Source organism: Sprattus sprattus, assembly GCF_963457725.1.
Source record: "Sprattus sprattus genome assembly, chromosome: 3".
In the NCBI taxonomy this organism is placed as follows: Eukaryota; Metazoa; Chordata; class Actinopteri; order Clupeiformes; family Clupeidae; genus Sprattus; species Sprattus sprattus.
In genome coordinates this window covers 28,273,510-28,296,667 of record NC_137922.1, presented here as the reverse complement: position 1 = coordinate 28,296,667, position 23,158 = coordinate 28,273,510, and the positions used below count along the sequence as shown (strand labels likewise).

At 43.0% G+C, this 23,158-nt stretch overlaps 2 protein-coding genes across 2 annotated transcripts in view; one reads left to right on the top strand and one right to left on the bottom strand.

Annotated features, from left to right (window-relative positions):
- Window positions 1–356: 356 nt before the first annotated feature.
- LOC308362701 (uncharacterized protein) lies at window positions 357–20,589 on the top strand (the record flags this gene model as incomplete). Its single annotated transcript, XM_080835429.1, has 10 exons — window positions 357–378; window positions 13,279–13,378; window positions 13,951–14,005; window positions 18,506–18,580; window positions 18,745–18,789; window positions 18,879–18,920; window positions 19,281–19,325; window positions 19,461–19,544; window positions 19,649–19,702; window positions 20,510–20,589. The coding sequence occupies exons 3-10, from the start codon at window positions 13,993–13,995 to the stop codon at window positions 20,587–20,589; spliced, it is 438 nt and encodes a 145-aa protein (XP_080691555.1). The 5' UTR covers window positions 357–378; window positions 13,279–13,378; window positions 13,951–13,992.
- Window positions 20,590–22,675: 2,086 nt separating this feature from the next.
- Window positions 22,676–23,158, bottom strand: part of LOC308362700 (cyclic nucleotide-binding domain-containing protein 2-like) — a gene marked incomplete at both ends in the record, with an annotated part of 3,535 nt that continues 3,052 nt past the window's right edge. The window contains one exon of the mRNA XM_080835428.1: window positions 22,676–22,744. Within this exon, the coding sequence (XP_080691554.1) occupies window positions 22,676–22,744 (69 nt within the window). The remainder of the gene's footprint in view (window positions 22,745–23,158) is intronic.

Sequence of the window (23,158 nt, the reverse complement as noted above, 5' to 3'; positions counted from 1 at the left end):
TGCGTGGAGAACTTCTCGCCGTCAGCGCAACCTGCCCGCCACATCCATCGGAAATAGTTGATTGCCGTCGCAACGAAACCAGCACATCACAGACTCACAGTGGAATATATTTTTCATCGTTTTGGAGACGCATCGGGCACTATCGTGGGCCATTGGTTGAGCCTTGGGCCGGTACTTGCCCGTTCATGTGGCATTGTGTTCTGTGTTGCCGTAACTGCCAACAATTCTGCCGTTATTATAATGTGGAGCCGTGAGAACTGAGCGAAGGGATTATTATCTGATAGCTGCCTACATGCTCGCTGGCTCGCCCGCCGCGACCCCAGCAGAATGGCATCAAACGAGAGACTGTACGAGGTGTGGATGCTCTACTGCAACAAGGTAACCAAAACCATTTCTGTTGACTGAGTGTCTGACTGCCTGTATTTGCACTGCGGGACGTGTTGACGCGGGATGATGGGGAATGGGAATATGTCACCAAAACAGTAGCGGATAGTGGCTCTTGGAGCCGTGGTCACTGGTACGAAACGCAAACAAGTGAAACTTCGCTATATCCTACTGTAAGGCTATAGAGGGACGAAATTAGACATTGCATCATACGACATAGGTTAATCATCTCACAAACACACACACACACACACACACACACACATACACACGCATCTCAGTATGACGATGGGCTGTCAGTCTACTCGGTTCACCCAGCTCTACCGCAGTCGTGCCATGCGAGCTGTATGTTGTGTGTGTGTGTGTGTGTGTGTGTGTGTGTGTGTGTGTACTGTGTAGCCTACTCAGAATCTCGCCATTGCTGAGAGCACGTCTCTAATGAGCGATGAACGGCCCGACCACGGGGCGGGGAGCGAGCCGGTGAATCGGCAGCTCCGTTCATTGACCGGGAAGGACAATCGGATTGACAAGCAGGAGTCTCGAGGGGCTCTCGAGGTATACACAAGCCCCGGTATGCGTGGTGACCGGATGACGTAATGGAGGGCGAATGTAATCGGGTTTGGCTCGAACGCTAATGCAGCTGGGTGGTTGTTCTCGCGGCCCGTGGGGTTATTTTCGAATGCACCTGGACCGGAGAAATATGATCATAACAACAGCTTGTGTTTCCGTGTGCAGATTGGGCTGTATAGAGTATTAAATAGCTAATAGATTACACTGTAGCCGAAGCCGATTGACATTGAGGCATCGCGCACAGAGCCACCTGGCAAGGGTTGTCCTCAAAAGTAGCTTCCAATTTAAGACTCTCTCTCACACACACACACACACACACACACACACACACACACACACACACACACACACACACACACACATTAACTGAGAATAGACGCGAGCTGAGGCTTCACGGAATTGTTGCCTCAGGGCAGTTTTAGCGGCTCCTGCAGTCTCTGACTAAACGACATTTTTTTTCTCGCCTTAAGTCTATTTGTTTTCTTTTTTCTTGCCATGTTCCGGGTTGTTCGTAACTTATTCTTACTCACTTCTTTGTGCGTTATAAGGATTTATCTTTTACCCCCCTCTTTCCTTCTCGTGAGGAGGGGGAGAAAGAAAACAACTCCAGGAACGAGGCTGTCTCCAAGTGAGCGGGCCGGAGTTACATGCCAAATAAATCCCTCGCAGGACCTGTTCCCCCTCCTCGAGCAGGACCTGCCACCGCTCAAACATGGCTGAGTTATTGGAGTTAGTGTGTGTGTGTCAAACTCCGAGATGGAGGGGGTCGCACTGAGTCCGTAGGGTTGATCCCAAACAGAGGTGTTTATTTGAGGTGACTTAATTCGGAGTTAGTTAAAGTAAGACAGTTAGATGCTGGACACACTAACTCACTGAGACCAACCTGTCTGTGTGCAGACACACACACACACACACACTTATCTTTGTTGGTTTGGCAGGTTTTGTCTGTTGTCTGACGTTTGTGTGTGTGTCTAGACTAGAGCATATTTGCTCAGTGTGTGTGTGTGTGTTCCTTCTCAGCTGTAAGCCCTTGCTCAGCTAAGGTTACATGTAAAAATCTCCACATCTTACTGTCACAGCGAACACACAGTTTGTGTGTGTGTGTGTGTGTGTGTGTGTACATGTGTGTACATGTGTGTGTGTGTGTGTGTACATTTGTGTGTGTGTGTGTGTGTGTGTGTGTGTGTGTGTGTGTGTGTGTGTGTGTGTGTGTGTGTGTGTGTGTATGTGTGTGTATTCATGTACGTGTGTGTGTGTGTATGCTTGTGAGTGTGTGTGTGTGTGTGTGTGTGTGTGTGTGTGTGTGTTTTTGGCCATCAAACCAGAGGGTTCCATGATTTAATGAGGTCAGAATTACACTCTTTCACACTCCCTGCCTGTCTGTCTGTCTGCCTGTCTGTCTGTCTTTCTGTCTGCCTGTCTGTCTCTCTCACTGTCTGTCTGTCTGTCTGTCTGTCTGTCTTTCTGTCTGCCTGTCTGTCTGTCTGTCTCCCTGCCTGCCTGCCTCCCTCCCTCCCTGCCTCTCTCTGGCTGCCAGGAGCTCTTTGCTCAGCTGTTGCATCAGACTCCCGGTGCCCAAACTGACCTGTTGTCTCTCAGCACAGATGAACCCTTCAGGGTGTGTGTGTGTGTGTGTGTGTGTGTGTGTGTGTGTGTGTGTGTGTGTGTGTGTGTGTGTGTGTGTGTGTGTGTGTGTGTGTGTGTGTGTGTGTGTGTGTGTGTGTGTGTGTGTGTGTGTGTGTGTGTGTGTGTGTGTGTGTGTGTGTGTGTGTGTGTGTGTGTGTGTGTGTGTGTGTGTGTGTGTGTGTGTGTCTCTGTTACAGTGTGGAAGTAGGATGTTAACCCTCAGCAGCATGGTAACCCTACATCCTAAAATAAGCTTATTTTAGTGGTCCCTGGCTTTTGAGCACGCCGGGCTGAACCAGTATCAGTTCATAAAGTATTAGGGTTACATCTGAACCAGTATCAGTTCTAAAGTATTAGGGTTGGATCTGAACCAGGATCAGTTCATAAAGTATTAGGGTTACATCTGAACCAGTATCAGTTCATAAAGTATTAGGGTTACATCTGAACCAGTATCAGTTCTAAAGTATTAGGGTTGGATCTGAACCAGGATCAGTTCATAAAGTATTAGGGTTACATCTGAACCAGTATCAGTTCATAAAGTATTAGAGGTAGATCTGAACCAGTATCAGTTCATAAAGTATTAGGGTTGGATCTGAACCAGTATCAGTTCATAAAGTATTAGGGTTACATCTGAACCAGTATCAGTTCATAAAGTAGGGTTACATCTGAACCAGTATCAGTTCTAAAGTATTAGGGTTGGATCTGAACCAGGATCAGTTCATAAAGTATTAGGGTTACATCTGAACCAGTATCAGTTCATAAAGTATTAGGGGTAGATCTGAACCAGTATCAGTTCATAAAGTATTAGGGTTGGATCTGAACCAGTATCAGTTCATAAAGTATTAGGGTTGGATCTGAACCAGTATCAGTTCATAAAGTATTAGGGTTGGATCTGAACCAGTATCTGTTCATAAAGTATTAGGGTTGGATCTGAACCAGTATCAGTTCATAAAGTATTAGGGTTGGATCTGAACCAGTATCAGTTCATAAAGTATTAGGGTTGGATCTGAACCAGTATCAGTTCATAAAGTATTAGGGTTGGATCTGAACCAGTATCAGTTCATAAAGTATTAGGGTTGTAGCTGTACCGTCCATTTCCCACCGCCGGTGTTACGACCCGGCTCTTGAGCCGCAAAAAATGAAGAGCCAGACCACAGAGTTGTACGAAAATAAATATTGAATTTGTGTGTCACCGGAGTTACTGGTATCTTAGAGAAACCTGTCAGGTGAGCCTAACCAGGTGAACTCCGATAGACTCTTACTGATAAGGAAACAGTCACATTACCAACAGACATCAGACTACTGGAGGGTCTCTATAGGAGTGGTCTCTATGGCAGTGGTCTCCATGGCAGTGGAGTGGTCTCTATGGTCTCTATGGCAGTGGAGTGGTCTCTATGGCAGTGGTCTCTATGGCAGTGGAATGGTCTCTATGGCAGTGGAGTGGTATCTATGGTCTCTATGGTCTCTATGGCAGTGGAGTGGTATCTATGTAGGGCCAATAGTTTTCCGCGAAAACGGAAAACGGACGGAATACGCGGAATGGACCATCTGAAACGGAATGGACCACTGAAAACGGAATTGCAACTTTTCAAACGGAAACATCATTTTGTGCATCAAAATCGCCCAAAACCCCCTGTATTTTACCCTGTAAGACTGAATTTCTTTCAAATAAACACAACAACGATCGCAACAATGAACAAACATTAATTAAAGAACAAAAGCAGTCAGAAAATGTCACGTCTGCGATTAAACTCTGCTCCGGCCACGCCCCCCTTTTCAACGGTAGTCACGTTCATTTGCTCATCTTCCCAATCGCATTAAAAACAAAAAATGTTAAGTCTTCTGTTGTGTTGATGGCTGGCAAACAACAATCTAAGAAGGGCACGTATTATTCACTGAGTTACCACAGCAGTCTCATTTATGGGGACTAATTAGCACTGCACTGAATTACATTACGAGTTATTGCTACACGATAACAATTACACAACTAATTTTACTAGATACATATAATAGTGGACATTACACAAGGCACCATGGATCTCATTCATATCTCATCCAGTCGAAATCTTAACAGGATTGAACCCATCTTTATTACAGCGTATCAACATAAGAACAGAACATAGCTAAATCTCCGCTTAGCATCATGCTAATCACTACTAATAGCACGAGCAGGTAGCCCAAAATGTGGTATTTAATACATGATCTATCACAGTAGCAACTTCATGGAAACCCTTACTTTCATTAAGTATGCACATAATGCCTCACATACAGGTCGAACAATGATGATTTAAGCATTGGAAATGTATAAGGCACAATATGGTCAACTACTTGGCGACAAACTGAACTCGACAGTATCTTAACTGAGGCCAAGGCCAGACTAAGCCGATTTTCATACTTTCCGGAACTTATTCGGGGTTAGTCAATCGCGGCCAGACAAAGCTGTGCTGCGCTGTTCTACGGCCACACACACCCATTGAAACGAGTGAATATGCTGTAGTACATATGCAAGGCCTGTTGGTGGCGCTGTGAAGGGTGCTACCGGAAATGGAGAAGAAGACTCGTAGAAGAAGACGACAAGTTAAGTTAGTGACAGTTCAGTTTGTCGCCAAGTCGTTGACCATACTGTGCCTTATACATTTCCTATGCTTAAATCATCATTGTTCGACCTGTATGTGATGCATTATGTGCATACCTAATGAAAGTAAGGGTTTTCATGAAGTTGCTACTGTGATAGATCGTGTGTATTAAATACCACATTTTGGGCTACCTTCTAGTGCTATTAGTAGTGATTAGCATGCTAAGCGGAGATTTAGCTATGTTCTGTTCTTATGTTGATACGCTGTAATACAGATGTGTTCAATCCTGCTAAGATTTCGACTGGATGAGATATGAATGAGATCCATGTTGCCTAGTGTAATGTCCACTATTATATGTATCTAGTAATATTAGTTGTGTAGTTCAGTGCAGTGCAAATTAGTCCCCATAAAGAAGACTGCTTTGGTAACTCAGTGAATAAAACGTGCCCTTCTTAGATCGTTGTTTGCCAGCCATAAACAGAACAGAAGACTTAAATTTTTTTGTTTTTATTCCGATTGGGAAGATGTACGTGACTACTTGACAGCTTCCAGCGTTCACGTGGGATAATTACGTCATCAGATTCGCGGATTCAAACCCGATTTGCGGCCAGACAGGCCCTGATAGCAGGGTAGATTGCAACCTTCCCACTCTGGAGAGGGGATTCTAACCTTGACGGTAAGTGACGCTCCAGATGGCAGATTTATCTGGCCGGGAGGCCAGTTTGTCAAGGTTACGTTCCGGAAAGTATGAAAATCGGCTTAGTCTGGCCTTGGCCTGAGGGTGCTGCACGCACGCAAACAGCGTTGCTAGGCAACATCACTATCAACAGAGTTTTTCATACAGTTAACGTGCGGAAAGGCATTATACGGCTGTTTTTATTTTTTTGACACGGAATCACGGAATTACCAAAAACGTGACACGGAATTTGTTTTTTTTTGACGCGGAAAACTATTGGTCCTATTTATGGTCTCTATGGCAGTGGTCTCTATGGCAGTGGAGTGGTCTCTATGGTCTCTATGGCTATGGTCTCTATGGCAGTGGTCTCTATGGCAGTGGCCTCTGGTCTCTATGGCAGTGGTCTCTGGTCTCTATGGCAGTGGTCTCTATGGTCTCTATGGCAGTGGTCTCTATGGTCTCTATGGCAATGGTCTCTATGGCAGTGGGCTCTATGGTCTCTATGGCAGTGGTCTCCATGGCAGTGGTCTCTAAGGCCTATGTCATATATGTTTTCCTGCTTTGCTGTTGAGTGTTTTAAGCGTGAGGCCTTGTCCTTCTGCTGTGTCATGTCCGTGTCCTTCTGCTGTGTCATGTCCGTGGGATTCTTCCTGTTATTCCTGACGGCAGGGTGAAGGCCCGCTAGTTAACCTTTGACCTTCAGAGGAGGGGCAGAGGTCAAGGCTGTTGGCAGCATTAAGCCTTCTTCCCTGGACGCATGCACGCACGCATGCACGCACGTACGCACGCACACACACCTGCAGTCACACACTCACATGCGCACAAGCACACACGCACACTCACCTACACACACACTCACATGCGCAGGCACACGCACACACACACGCACACGCACACGCACACGCACGCACACACACGCACACGCACGCACACACTGACACTCACACGCGCACGCCACGCACACATAACAACTCAATCCTGTGGGCAGATTTGGAGAGACAAGAGTTGAAGAGCCGATAGTGGAACAAGGAGTAAAGGAACAGACAGACAGACAGACAGACAGACAGACAGACAGACAGACAGACAGACAGACAGACAGACAGACAGACAGACAGACAGACAGACAGACAGACAGACAGACAGACAGACAGACAGACAGACAGACAGACAGACAGACAGACAGACATGGCTGAAGCCTGTATTAGAAGGGGGAGTGAGTGAGGGGGATAGATGAAAGAAGAGCACGAGAGACAGAGAGAGATAGAGAGAGATGGACGGAGGAAGAGCTAGAGGAAGAAAGAAAGAGAGAGAGAAAGAGAGAGGAGGGTACGGCAGAAGAGAGAGAGAGGGGGATAGAGAGGGGATTGAGAGAGGGAAAAATGCTGTGCTTTCACATATTTGCCAAAGCAGATTACCGTGGGTACTGCACCTCGCCTTTCTGCTTCCTGGTTACGGCCTGTTGAACACACACACACACACACACACACACACACACACACACACACACACACACACTCACACTCACTTTTATCCCTCTTGCTTTTTCCCTCTCTTTCTTCCTTCCCTCTACACAGACACATAAACTCACTGACTAGCCTTTCATAATCTTACACACACACACACAAACACATAAACTCACCGACTAGCCTTTCATAATCTCATAATCTCTCCTCCTTTATCTCTTTCACCCCTACTCCTTTACATCTACAACCTTAATTACACACACACACACACACACACACACACACACACACACACACATAACTGGGTTCCTCTGACTTATCTGTCACAGATTTTGCTGTCAAACTCACTGTGTGTGTGTGGTGTGTGGTGTGTGGTGTGTGGTGTGTGTGTGTGTGTGTGTGTGTGTGTGTGTGTGTGTGTGTGTGTGTGTGTGTGTGTGTACCAGCAGGGTTAGTAGAGTGAGTGCTGGATCAAGAGAAGTTGAACTTTGACCTCTGTCTTCTTAAGTGTCATCCTCAGTCTGCTGCTTGAAGCCCAGAGACTCCTTTAGACCTGAACACTGCGCACACACACACACACACACACAGACACTACACACACACACACTACACGCACACACACACACACACACTACACATACACACACGTTACACACACACACACGCACACACTACACACACTGCACACACACTACACTACACACACACACACACACGTGCACACTCACACACACTACACACGCTACACACACACTACACACACACTACACACACACACACTACACACACACACGCACACACTACACACACTACACACACTGCGTACGCATACACACACACACACACACTACACACCCATACACTACACACACACACACACGCACAAGTTACAGTTTTGGAGTCTAACATGATGCTCATTCATTTCCGTTTTAATGTGTCCAAGGAACATTTCAGGCTCCTGACCAATCAAAGCAGTGAGATTACTCATAGGGGCGGGGCGTTTCAGGCTCCTGACCAATAAAATGAGTGTGAGTGTGAGTGTGAGTAAGTGTGAGTGTGTGTACTTTACCACTGCTCCAGTCACTTCAGTGGCATCCCTCCTAAAAGCCTACATCTTCATTTCCTTTTGTCTCTTCCTCTCACCTCTTCTCTTCCCTCCATCTTTCTCTCTCTCTCTCTCTCTCTGCATCTCTCTCTCTCTTCTCTTCTCTCTTCTACTCGGAGTCGGGATTAATAAAGTATCCATCTATCTATCTCTTCTCTCTCTCTCTATCTCTTCTCTCTCTCTCTATACCTCTCTCTTCTCTCTCTCTCTATACCTCTCTCTTCTCTCTCTCACTCTCTCTCTCCATCCCTCTCTCTCTTCTTTTCTCCCCATCTTCCTCTCTCTCTCTCTCTCTCTCTTTCTCTCTATTCTCATCTCTCCATCTAACTCTTTCTATTTTGTTTGCTCTATAAATGCTGCTCACAGGATGATGTCACAGGGTTTGGGCCAAGGTCACACCCCTGCCCTGCAAGTTCCAGAAATATATAGAGGACAGTGATGTCACCATCTCTGAGACACACACACACTTACACACACACACACACACACACACACACACACACACACACACTCACAAACACACTGGCTATGTTATACTCGAGCTTTCTGACTGTACTTTAATAATACAAGCGAACACACTCCGAACAGGCACACACACACACACAACAGACGCACACACACACACACACACTCAGGTCTAAAGGAGTCTCTGGGCTTCAAGCAGCAGACTGAGGATGACACTTAAGAAGACAGAGGTCAAAGTTCAACTTCTCTTGATCCAGCACTCACTCTACTAACCCTGCTGGTACACACACACACACACACACACACACACACACTCACACCCCACAGACACACACACACTCACACCCCACACACACACACACACACACTCACACCCCACAGACACACACACACTCACACCCCACAGACACACACACACACTCACACCCCACAGACACACACACACACTCACACCCCACAGACACACACACACACTCAACCCCACAGACACACACACACAGGGCACTCTCTCTCTCTGTGTAGAGTGACACTTGGGTGGTGTAGAGTGTGTCTGAGGTGGTGTAAAGTGGGACTCTGGAGTGGTGTAGAGTGTGACTCACACACACACAAACACACACACACCTGACACATGCACACAACCAAGGCCCTTTTCATATCTTTGTGGCCTTTTAAACTCACAATGGATGGGAGAAGGGTTAACTGCTAACGACAGAAAGAGGGGGAGAGTGTTTGTGAGTGTGTGTGTAAGACAGAGAGAGAGAGAGAGTGTGTGTGTGTGTGCTCTTGTTTTTGCGACCATGTTAAGACTCGCGATTGTAAAAATACCTTCCATATTAGGACTTGAAGACAAAGTTAGGACCTAGACCATGGTCCTAAGAAGGAAAAGCTGTTGGGGGGGGTTGTAATGACATGCTTGTATGTCTGTAGTAAATAGGTATTGAAAATGTAGAAGTCTTCAGAATCTTGTGTTTTTTCAAAGTGTGTGTGTGTAGGGGTTGATTCCTGGTTGACTCCAAAGTGGAGACCCCAAAATGGGGACCCCTCTGGTCATTTAGTGGTACTGCCGTGTGTATGAAATTCTGAAACCACACCCATTCCACGCCCATCTTCTAAGCCACTCCCAAGTCTCAAGAAGTGTTGTCTTTGGAGGTAATACAAGTTGTGTTGTCTTTGGTAGGCAATACAATACAAATACAACAAAATATAATTCTAGTACTTTTTGGGTACTCCAACTCAGTTGCCATCAACCATGTCTCCCTCCAACTGTTTCCTGTGCCTACAACTGTTTTAAAATAAAAGTCCTTGCTACATAATTCACTATTAAATAGCCTTATTAAACTGTTTAAACTCATCATGTACCCTAGCCACAACCTCGCAACTACTTCCAATGTTAAAACCTAGTAACAAACATAGCAACCAACATGAATAACCTAGAAACCAGCATAGCAACCATGATAACTACCCTAGCAACAGCCTAGCAACCACCTCAAGTGCCCTATAGCAACCACCTAGCAATTTTTACAGTTACAACCTAGCAACCAACATGTTTAACCTAGCAACCAGCGTAACAATCAACATAAATACCCTAGCAACCAGCATAGCAACCATGATAACTACCCTAGTAGCACAAACCGAGACGAGAGGTATGGGTCAACTCGTCTAAGTTGAGAGAAGAACGTAGTTCAATGTGGAAAGACGGTGGCGTGTTCCTTTAAAGCAACCACTCAGAACTACTGTAGTAACAGTATAGCAGCCAACTCAATTACCCTAGCAAAAGTCGAGCAACCACTTCCACAGTTACAACCTAGCAACCAGCATGTCTAAGATAGCATCCAACATAACCCCTCCAGTTACCATAGCCCCTACCATAACTATCCAACTATAAACCTGCTACCAATATCTTAATGCAAATATTTGCCACACAGTTCACATCAAGAAACAGGTTACAGTTCACATACAGTACAGTGCAGTACCTTTATTTGCACTCGTAATTCCCTGGAGTTACATTTTCATGTTTAGTTTTGAAGTTTTAAGTTCTTGTCTTATGTTCTTGACATTTTATCTTGTCTTGTAAGCCTTTCTCATTGCAATGACAGTATTGCAGATGTGTGATTGATGAACTTTTATCTGTTGAAGGTGTGATAGAAATATGACCCCTTTCAATTTAAAATGAATTATTGTCTTTTCGGGTATAATTGTGGATAATTGTGTTGTTTGGTGGTCATGAAGAAGCCCAGCAAACAAGCCTGCAGAGGCCCCTTTGTGGCCCAATTTCAGCTGGCCCTGCAGTACTGGCCCCTGCCCCACCTCGCCCACATTGCCCTAATTGGCGCCCGCTAAGGCTTGATGTGGGGACTGGCCCTAGAACTACCAGAAAGAAACCTGCATGGGTGTTTGATGGGAGAGAGATACTGATTCCCAGTATTTACATGGATAGAAACCCTGTTCAAGTGTAGAGCCGTCATTATACTGACATCAACAGACATAATCATGTCCCATAAACTAATATCTACGGCCTACGCTTCTTAATTCTGTCTGTGACCACAGCCACCTACCTCACTTGCAGGGTGAACTACTGGATTCAATCAAGCCATCATTAGTTAACTAATGCATTTTAACTAATGAAGTGAGTTTACACATCCCACATACACTTGTGCACAAATGACCAACAGACAGACTGAAACTGAATTCAGCAAATAACAGTTCCCTAAGTTAAAAAAGTGAAAAGAAACGGCCTAGAGACATAAGTAGCCTATGATCAGATAAGATTAGGCTTATTCACTCATTCTATACAAAACTGGACCAAAAACACGTATCACCACAAACTAACAAACACACACAAACCGCAAACGGACTTGCACAGGATGCGGTCCGGAAACGCACAATTTCTATGTGAATGAGGCCTTATGAACTATGGGTTTAAGGGAAGCCCAGCATGGGATGTTGATGCAAAGAAAATATAAAGAGAGATGTGTGATAACTAGACCTATTTGGCTGATCCTTTTAGGGGGCTGATCAGTTTCCTATGTGGTGATGTTCAGTGCCAGTCATTTAATCCCATTCAAACCCTGTTTGTTACCAATTGGAGGTGGGGTGATAAACTCAAACGCATGACTCAGACAACAGCAGTGGATTTTAGAGTAAACGTTTTACTGTCCAGGGTTCGGTACACGGTAAGCAGTCAAATGGCAGGCAAACAATCCAAAGGGGTAAAGGCAATAGAGGAGTCAAAAACAGTCCAGGGTCAGCAACACAAGGAACTTACTGAAATACTGTGAACACGGAGAGCACACGAAGGAGACACAGAGAAACAACACGTAACAACTATGACGAACCAGCAACGAGAGACAAGAACACAAGGGTTATATATACACACACATGCAACAGATAACAAGGGACAGGTGAAGACAATCAAGGCGGGGCAGACAATGAGACACAGGTGGACTAAACAAGAACAGATAACGAGGGACAGGTGAGAACAATCAAGGCGGGGGAGACAATGACAGCAACGAGGGCACATGGCAAACAGAAACAAACACAGGGAAGCACATGGTGAAAAGCACATGGTGGGAACAAGGAAGCACAAAGACTAGACAACAAACATTATATGACACACAAGGGAGACAAACTAATAAACAGCACAAGCAGAATAACAAGGGGAGGGCGTGAAGAGACAGACACGAGGAGACAAGGGTAAACAAACACAAAAGAAGCAACACGTGAGAACACAAGGGATACATAGGCCTACAAGGAAACAAGACAGGGACAGAACACAGACCTTACACTGTTTATCTGAGTAGCTTAACTGACACATAATGAATCTTAACTAGGCTTCTAATTGAACAGCATATGGTCCAGTTAGCTGCCTACCACTACTGAAATCACAAATCTACCAGCTAGGCTGCAGGAAACTGTAAATTATACATTATCTTATCTAGCCTACTTGCCTACATATTAATCTCATTGCAATAAAGCAAAAAATTAAAACAACTTAACATTGATAATTTGGGGTGACGGGAAACATTGACAACTGCTGAGGCCGTTTAGCCTACAGTATTAGAATGATTCTAACCATTCATGATCTTTGCTCATATTGATTTGATAGCCTACTAATAGGAGCCTAATTTGTATTTTACAGAAATACACAAACTGGTGTATAGTCCTAAAATAGTCTACAGCTGTAGTCTATCTTAGGACCATACACCAGCTTGTGTATTTCTGCATCCCTTCTCACTGACGGCAGTTCGCGCCTTTAGTAACACACAAACTGGTGTATGGTCCTAAGATAGACTACCGCTGACGACCCAACCCCCCACTGCTGTAACGCGTGATCGTAGTTCGCGCCTTCATTTAAACACAAACAGGTGTATGGTCCTAAGATATACCTTAATGTACCCCTCCCCCAATTTCAAGCTGGCAAATTCGCGGGATTTCTCCTCACCTAATGCAAAAGTTTGGATAACAAGACTTAGATGGATGGTCAAGACTTGGATGGCTGTATGAATGCAAGTAGGTAAGAAAAATGTTCACCAAAGCCATTTCTGTATAACGCTCTACAGCTATTTTGCTAAAATGTGCACAGTGTATGACGTGTAAAGCATTATTTCATACGTTTTTAATCGAGTAGAACTTAGCATTTTAGGGAGGCTAGTCAGTGTGACTGAAAATCGCTAAGGAAAGTTAGTTGCTGGATTTGATCATAGCTTTCCTGCTTTGCTATTTTACCCGACAATACGGTTGTCATAAAGTGGAGGTTTCATGCTTTTGACAGTTTTATTAGGGTAAATGATTGTCGTGGAGCGTTCGATTATCTCGGCGTCTTCAACTTGCTTTTGCACTTTTGGAACATTTTGGCATAATAAAGAAGCCATTTTAAGTAGCATTACGGCTTAATTACATCTTGCACGCGCGATCCTGATGGCTTTGCCCACTTGCATGCAAATGTCATATAATGTTCTTTAACAACATAGCCTCGAATGATTATTTAATCTTAGGGACCCGAACTATGCTCAAGACTAGTAGGCCTAGCCAAAACGGATGAACTCTTTCGAGTTGATCAATAGTATTTGCACGTTTTTGTTGCAGAGAAGCCATGGAGTCAGCTAATGACAGCCCAATTTCACAGCAATGGTCAGAGAAGGTATGTGTTTTTAACCTGATTTCATTACTACTGTTTTAATCATCTTTTCAGACTGCTTTCTGTGCATGGTTTTAATGGATTGTAAATTACTTTATCAGACTACAGATTTACATTACGAGAACACATGCAGGATAACAGTAGACCTGGTTGTGCTTAGATAAACTGAGGGAACACTTAATTTGCAGTTGTCTACATACTATATGTTTGGTGGATAGTTTAGTGATAAGTAAAACGTTGCATACCTAAATAATCAACTCAATTAACTGAAGATATGTAGTTGTAATGAAATTGAGTAATGCAAGGACGTGTAAATCGAGGTGTGAGTGAAATAGATTGGGCCAATGGAACGAGGAAATTGGGGGGGTTCCCGTTGCCAGGCCGCGCTATGTAGTACGTATATTTTGTATATTTTTTTTTGTCCTATGCCAATCACATCCCTGAACATGACATGCATCATGAACATTAATGACACTTTTTTGTGTTTATGACTTGTCATTAAACGTCATTTGCTTTTTGTAAAGTCTGCACCCCAAACAGCGTCAACTTTACAAAAAACAAATGACTCTTAATGACAAGTCATTAACATAAAAAAAGTGTCATTAATGTTCATGATACTGTCATGCTACTGACAGGCCCATGTCAATCAGTGAGAGAGACAGTGATAATTAATCTCCTGGGGCCGATTTCACAAAGGTAAAGACTGTAACTATAGCTTATATGTAGCATATACTGTATGCATTAGATCAAAGTATTCAAAGCTAACATCCAGCAGCACTTTTGCTTGAAATTCCCTGCAAGTAACACAGCAAACACGCTAGGGCCAACCCACACCAAGCCCCTTTCTGGCCCAACTTCAGCAGACATAAGAGCCCCATGCTGGGCCGGTGGCATTTTGCTAATTGGCAAAGCACTGGTACCACAGTACAGACCCCAGCCCTCACCTACCCCAAGTTGGGCCCATTAGGGCTTGGTGTGGGTAGGCCCTAGACCACATGGGCCCTGCAAGGGTGTGTTTGCTGGGTTACTGCTCTCTGTTCAGTATTGTACTGTAGCTTGCTAAGAGTAAACTTTTTCTTCCTGAAGCAAATCTGTTTTGTCCTAATGTTTCAGCTGAGGTATTCTCTAGTTGTCTTGTTAAAGTTATTTTAATAAAGTATGATACTTAGTATTGGCGACTGTCTAACAAATTTCAGTCGCCAAGCAGCTGAGTAGGGGAAACTAACGTGCCCGACGCACTAGATGTCCAAACTTCCAAACAATCAGTTTCAGTTTAGGTTGCTTTATTCGACAATCTTCACAGTATCCAAGCATTAAAAACGTCAGTGAGTCAGATAGTTCATATCCATATTATCCGCAGTAGCTATAGAATCCACAGGTTCAGCAGTAATCTATAAACGAGACTTCAAGTATATCAGGATAAAGTGCATAAGCGAGGATAAAGTGCAAGTGCAGACTCCCATCAGGATAAAGTGCAAAGTACCAAAAATGGGAAGCATAAAGCTGTCAGCAAAAAGTAGGCTTCCCCCATCACCCACTCACTAACTAACTCTCACCTAGCGAGTGAACAGGTGATATTACAAATCACTACTGCCACCACCACCACGTGACCAATTAGTGCACGTCATCACGTAGACACACCCAAACACAAGACCCAAGCCTATGCCTGTCCGTAACACTAAATGTGCTCAGTAAAACTTGTGTGATTGACATAGGATGTTTTAAATCGTAGACTTTGGGCAGATTGAGACGACGTATGGATGGATTGCGCCAACACCATGATGAGTGTGCAAAAAGACATCATTTGGTTCAAGACAGCATACCTGTTAGTACTTTTGGTTTGCTTTTGGAAGACCTGCAACAGGTTACTATCCACATTACTTTCTAGTAAAAAAGCTACTGTTATGTTAGCTGTAAAATCTTAACCTCTGCCGCACAGAAATGGTGGAGGCATTAGACTGCCTTTGTTCATGCTATACCATATTGTACAATACCATTTCCTTGTGTGCCATGATTGCCAATATTAGCCTAGACAAGAAACTTTGTAATGCTCTCTTTTTGCTCTTTAACACTCTTGTACTGTTCAACTTTGCTCTACTGTGGGGTATCCCTATGGATGCATGTTCTTTCATAGAGCCACCAGAGCCTACTGTAATGCATCACTGTGTTTTTGTGTCTGTGTTTTTGAATCTTGTGGATAGACAGTCATTTCAAATGTTGGTTGTATTCTAATTTCATAGCATGGTGAGTGTGTGTGTAAACTTGTCTGTCTGTCTGTCTTAACATCCATTCATCTAGGAAGAGCCAGAGCCACCTCCTCTAGAAAGGACAGACAGCGTATTTGTAAGTGTGGTGTTTGAATTCTTTGACATTCAAAATAACTGAGGCTGTAGTAGTTGAATGATTCTGGTTATTTTACCAGGTCAGGGTTAGTAACCTGCTGGGCAGAAGGTTTGTGACAAAGTTGTTAGTTGGAGGTGTTGGCAAGTAGTCTATTGTTGGGAAAACTTTTTTACAATTCAAATGGTTGGTTTCATATCAATTTAGTTAACCAAGAAGATGCTGAACATTACTGAGACTGAGTCCTCCAGTAGTGAATCTGTAAGTGACGAGGACAAGGAGTATGTCCCTCAAACATCTGAGGACTCAGATGGCTCCTCTGATGAAGAGCCTTTGAAAGTGCAGGTGAGTTACTTTAAATGTGTGAGAACCTTGAATGTCTTACCTGCTGAAGTTACACTGTGAAGATCTGCTCTTGTAGTTTGCTAGTAGAATATGACAAATGGTCTTGCAATTTAAAATGTGTCTATATTGTCTTGTCACGTGTGCATGCACAATTTACAGTTTACTTTTGTTCTTGCTGATTTGCTTTCAAGATTCCACCAAGAAAAGTGTACAAGAGGGTCAGACAACTGCCAGAGGAAAGTGAAAGTGCAGTGGAGAGTAGCAGTACTTCCGTGGTGGTAATGAACGTAAAAAAACTGAAGGATGGGACAAAAAAGTACCATCAGAAAAGAAACTACTGCCTTTTTTGTGATAAATGCTACCAAAAGCTTGCGCGCCATCTCGAACAGAGGCATTCTGATGAGGCAGAAGTGACCAGAGCACTGGCATGTCCAAAAAGATCTAAGGAAAGAAGGCTGCAGTTAGACTACTTACGGAAAAGGTGGAACCGAGCCCATAACGTTGAGGCAATTAGAGACATGTGCCAGGACAAGATTGCACAGGCAGTTCAAAAAGACAGATGCATAATTGCTCTAGCACAGCAAATGCTAAACAAGAAAGGTGCGTCACAGGATGAGCATATCCGCGCAACACTAAGAGAGCTTGGAAGATTATTGCTGGCTGGACAGGAGGTCACTCCTCTGAAGAGTATTGAGCAGTATGTCATGCCATCAAATTTTCATCATTTAATCAGAGCAGTAAAGGTTGTTACCGGTTATGACGAGAACACCAACACCATCAAAAAGTCATCTCTGGCACTAAAACTGGGACATAGCATAAAGAAAGTAGCAGACCTTGTTGCATGTGAAGCCCTCATATCAGGAAATCAAGACAAAGCAAAGCTAATTGAAAACTTCCGCGAGATATATAGAACCCGGTGGAATGAATTAATTTCTGCGTCTGCTTACCGAACACTGCAGGAAGCTAAATGGAATGCGCCTCAGCTTATTCCATTTACTGATGACGTCAAAAAGTTGCACCTTCATCTGGATGAGAAACAGGAGGAGTACTCCAACGTGCTTTCCGGTGACCAGACGCCAAGAAACTGGACCAATCTCGCCAAAGTGATCCTTGCTAAAGTTGTCCTGTTCAATCGGCGTCGACAAGGAGAGGTTTCCAAGATGTTGTTGACGACCTACTTGTCCAGGGTGTCAACACCTGTACATGATGACATCGCTCATGCCTTATCGGAGGTGGAAAAAATGCTATGCAAATACTTCTCACGCATGGAAGTAAGAGGGAAAAGAGGAAGGAAGGTGCCAGTGCTATTGACCCCTGCTATGGTCAAGTCATTGGATCTGCTTGCAAAGGAGAGATCAAATTGCGGGATCCTACCTGACAATGACTTCTTATTCGCAAGGCCTGGCAGTGCATCTCACTTAAAGGGGTCAGACTGCATTCGTGTCTATGCAAGAGAATGTGGAGCTGAGCAGCCGCAGACCCTCTCTTCGACGAAACTAAGGAAGCAAGTGTCCACCTTGAGCAAGGTGCTGAACCTTACAGACACCGAACTTGATCAGTTGGCAGAATTGTTAGGGCACGACATAAGAATCCACAGGCAGTATTACCGCTTGCCAGAGGGGACTCTGCAATTAGCCAAAATAAGCAAAATTTTGATGGCATGTGAGCAGGGAAGGTTGGCAGACTTTAAAGGGAAAACATTGGAAGAGATTACCATAGAGCCCAGAGGTAAGAAGTTGAGGGTGTAGGGAAAATATTTAGTGGACCATGTCCATGTATTGTGCTTATTTTTGCTCATTTGTGTTTTGACTTTTCTAGAAACTGTTCAGGCAATAACAGAAGAGTCGGATGACGAAGAAGAGAGTCTGAATGAAGAGTCCATTGAGGCCAGTGGTAAGGAATTTGTATTTGACTGTAAATAATGTATCAGTAGTGGATAGGAAGAGGTCTTTACTGAAACAGAATAACAACAGTAGAAGAGAATGGAAATGCCAATATTGTCTACATGATTGATTACAATCTTCTAAGTAGATGAACATGATACCATGTTTTTTCAGGATCCAGCTCCTCTGTGAGTCGTATGACCAGTCAAGAAGATTATGGTATGTACTTGGAAACAGAATGATTGTTTTTTCATTTCAGGAAGTTTCCAACATTTCAGGGTATTTTGAAAATGTTGTATTTCCTCTAGACTCATCGGTGCCACCGAGCCAATTCAGTGCAGATGTTTCAGGTAATGTACTGAAACAATTTATATCGTTTTGTCTCATGTTTCAAATAATAACTGCATGCATTAATATGTAATTGGGGGTGGGTGATTTCAGGATAAGGAAAATATTTTTAAAAAGTGTGTTCTCTAATTTTGGTTTTTTAACCGCCTAACCAAAAGTATTTTTAATGCAAGGTTAAGGAGCAGACTTTTAGTCAACCTCTTAAAGAATGGTGGGAAGCAATTTCTTTTGCTTCTGACATTTGTTTTAGTATTTAATATGTTGTATAATTATTAAGTAGTTGTGATTGGCTGTAAAATAACTAGTGTTAGGTTGTGGATAGTTAATGAAGGTCTTATTCTCTTGCACTTTTCCTATGTCAGAATCAGGTTCATCTTCAGAACTTTCGCTGCAGCCTTCTGACTCAGGTATTGTCCTCAAAAAAGTGCTGTAAATTAATTTCCTTTGAACACAGAATTTAAAGTAAACAGAATTAATATGAAATTCACTTTTGAGAAAAACAATTGTGCGTATACTTGGGTTATTCTTCCTTGTTTTTCTAGACTTATCAGTGCGACCCCAGCGCTGTTCCACCCCAAAACGATCATCAGCTTTTAAACCTTCATCTTCATCATCAGACAGCAGAGGTATTTTGGGAAATGTCTTCCTAAGAAGGTCTGTATTTTGTACAATTAATGTATATGAACATTAATTATCTTTCCACTATTCTTTTCTCTACATTTTGTCTCAGTCTCACAAAGATCAACCAGTACAGCAGAAAAGAAGCCTAAAACAACTTATTCAGGTATGGAATGTAAGGGTTCATGTCTGCCTTCATGGTTTCCTGTTAGTTAGATAATTCTAACTGCAAATCAACACTTTATAAGTTAAAAAGCTGATAAGGTCTTTGTCAGTAGTGCTGCTATAAAATACTATGTTACCTTGGTGCTCTTAGGCTTAGGAATTGCAGACATAGATTGTGTAAAAAAATAGAGACACAGAAAGCCTTTAATTCATTTTTTGTTTTTGTTGTTTTGGCCTACTCAACAATGCGTTTGAGCAATTGAAATATGGTTGTCACTCAAATTTTAAAGCAGGTGAATCACATGATCAATGTAGGGCAGGTAGAATCACCTGATAAGTAAAATCTTAAGTAAACTGTAATGTTTTGTTGAATGAAGTATTGATCTTGACTATTGATTCAACAAGTTTTTATGTTTTTAATGCAGGGTCATGTGTTTTTACCAATCAGGTGATCTACGCACCTGCCCTACACTGATAATATTATTGACCTGCTTTGAAGTATGAGCAGCTAATGACAACCATGTTTCAACCAGCATGTTTGCCCTGATGATGGCTTGCTAGGCTGAAAACCCATTTAATGTGTTGCCATTGTTTAATAGCCAAAAATATGAATTAAAGTGTTTTTTACTTGTATCCTCTTGAGTGCATCTGTGTTTTTGTGTTTTGTTTTATTTACTTTTTGCCCTTTCTAAGTTAAAAAGCTGTTTCAATAAGGACTAGGTAAAGAAAGTTCAGTAAAGTTGTTGAGCAAGAGAGAAACGTTTGTGATCATGATTTACAAGTGTTATCTAAATGTTGTGTCTTTCAGACCAGGCACCAAGTTCCCCCCCAAAAAAATGGAGTGACAAGGAAGTTGCTGCTGTGGAGTCGAAAATGGGAAGGTACTGACTGATTGACCTGATTCTAACTTTTTTCTTGATATGCCCACTCACTGCACAATAGTTGCGTTTCAATCCAACTGATGCGAATTAGTGATGCGCATCCGTGGTAATGCACATAAATGTGCATTAATCACCGTTTCCAACACCTGTTGACAGGGACGTTGGAAGTATTTTCTGACGGGGGTTGGTGTCAGTTGTGATCCGGGGCGTACATTTTGACATTGGTTTACTATCTGTCTGTCTTGTTGCTTGTATGTTGTGCATGGGGAAATATTGAAGCCGTCTCATCCTATCCTAAGGTTCATCACAAAGGGCACAACCCCCGGAAAGGAACAATGTGAGGAGTGCATCAGAAGGTGTCCTGAAGCGCTCAAGAACAGGGACTGGAGGGCAGTTAAGTACTATGTCCGGAATAGGATTGTGTCTCTCACAAGGCAAACATGAGGACATGTTTTGTCAGGGGATGTTGGCAGGACATGTTTTTGTTGTCGCGGGGGGGGGGGGGGGGGGGGGGATGGCAGGACATGTTTTTGTTGTCGGGGGAGGGGGGAGGGGGGCGTATAGCATTGGCAACATTGCATTTTATTTGCATTTTTATTTTTTAAAAGTCAGTTGACTTGAAATTACTGTACTGTACTGTAAGTTATTGCACTCTTCACCGGGGGAGGGGGTGGCAGGACATGTTTTTGTTGTCGGGGAGGGGGGGGGGGGGGTATAGCATTGGCAACATTGTATTTTGTTTTTATTTAGTCAACCTCTTAAAGAATGGTGGGAAGCAATTTCTTTTGCTTCTGACCTTTTGCTTTTGACATTTGTTTTAGTATTTAATATGTGGGGGGCACTGATCTCAAAAAGACTGGATAGCGCATCGCATGGTTTCAAAGTGAGGCCACATGCAAATCGTGGCGGCCATTTTGTTGGGACCACTTTCCTGCCTGAGACCAATGATTATGACGGGCGATGAATATTATTTATAAGATATTTAATGAATTTGCATATTAAGCCTTATAGTAATTTCAAGTTTTCATAAACCTTGTTATAGAGCTTGTGTTTGCTTGAATACAAATATTGAAACTTGTTCCTCTATCCTATTTTATTAGTGTTGATGATTAGAACCTGGCCCATTGGTAGCTTTCAATAACTTTATTTCAATAACTGTATTTATAAATCACAAGTTTAATGGATATTTGCAAGCCAGAACATGAAAATACACACTGGGAATGTATTTGTTCCACACTACACAAATAAACAAATAACAAATAAATTCCCACAGTGTGTATTTTCATGTTCTGCTTTGCAAATATCCATTAAACTTGTGATTATAAATACAGTTATTGAAATAAAGTTATTGAAAGCTACCAATGGGCCAGGTTCTAATCATCAACACTAATAAAATAGGATAGAGGAACAAGTTTCAATATTTTTATTCAAGCAAACACAAGCTCTATAACCAGGTTTATGAAAACTTGAAATTACTATAAGGCTTAATATGCAAATTAATTAAATATCTTGTATATAATATTCATCGCCCGTCATAATCATTGGTCTCAGGCAGGAAAGTGGTCCCAACAAAATGGCCGCCACGATTTGCGTGTGGCCTCACTTTGAAACCATGCGATGCGCTATCCAGTTTCTTTTTGAGATCAGTGGTGGGGGGTGGCAGGACATGTTTTTGTTGTCGGGGAGGAGGAGGGGGGGTTATAGAATTTTATTTTCATTTTTTGACTTGAAATTACTGTACTGTAATTAATGCACTCTTCAATCTTTATTTTGAACAGAAAAAGTGTAATAAAAATACAGTTTACAAAGCACAACAATATAATGTCTTTAGTGGTAGTACTAACCTGGTCTTGACCAGCACCTCGCTCTACACTATCGTTTCGTACAAGGATACAAGGATGTTTATTTGTCACATGCATATGATTACTAATGTAAAGAATGCAGTGAAATTCAGTTCCTGTCAAGAGTACAGTACAGAGGGACTGGACATTCAGGTATTGAGAAATTATTGTTTACTGGAGGTGTTAACGTTCGAAAAGACCGGATCAACCCTTGACTGATAGCCTGTAGTATTCTTGCGCTGCTTCACTCTGTTAGCTGCCTGGCCAGGTCATGAATTCTCCTGGAGGAATCCAGATCAATGGCTGAAATCCCAGACGTAGCTACGAAGGGGGAAGATAATCGAGCGGAATTGCGTAGGAAGGCTTTGGCCAGGCTATGGTAGTACAGAAATGAAGGTGAGATAACAGTTACATGGTCAGAAAACTGTTTAACTACAGATGAGGGTGGATAATATTCATAATCCACTCTTTGGTCTCCACTTGGTTTTATACACACACTTGTTTGCCCCGCCTTAAGGGGCGGCGACAAGAGGTCCTAACATGCTGTCAAAAAGTGAGGTTTGGTTTACATGTGTGTTTCCACAGTTTCAAGTGCACATGATCAAACTGATTTTTTTCTGAACCTAGTGATGTCACTTTTACCCCTCTATGTTGACAGGAAAGCAGGGTCCTCAGAATGAATGGCCCTACCTGGAGTCTTAACAAGGTCACAAATGCAAGAATGTGTGTTTGTGT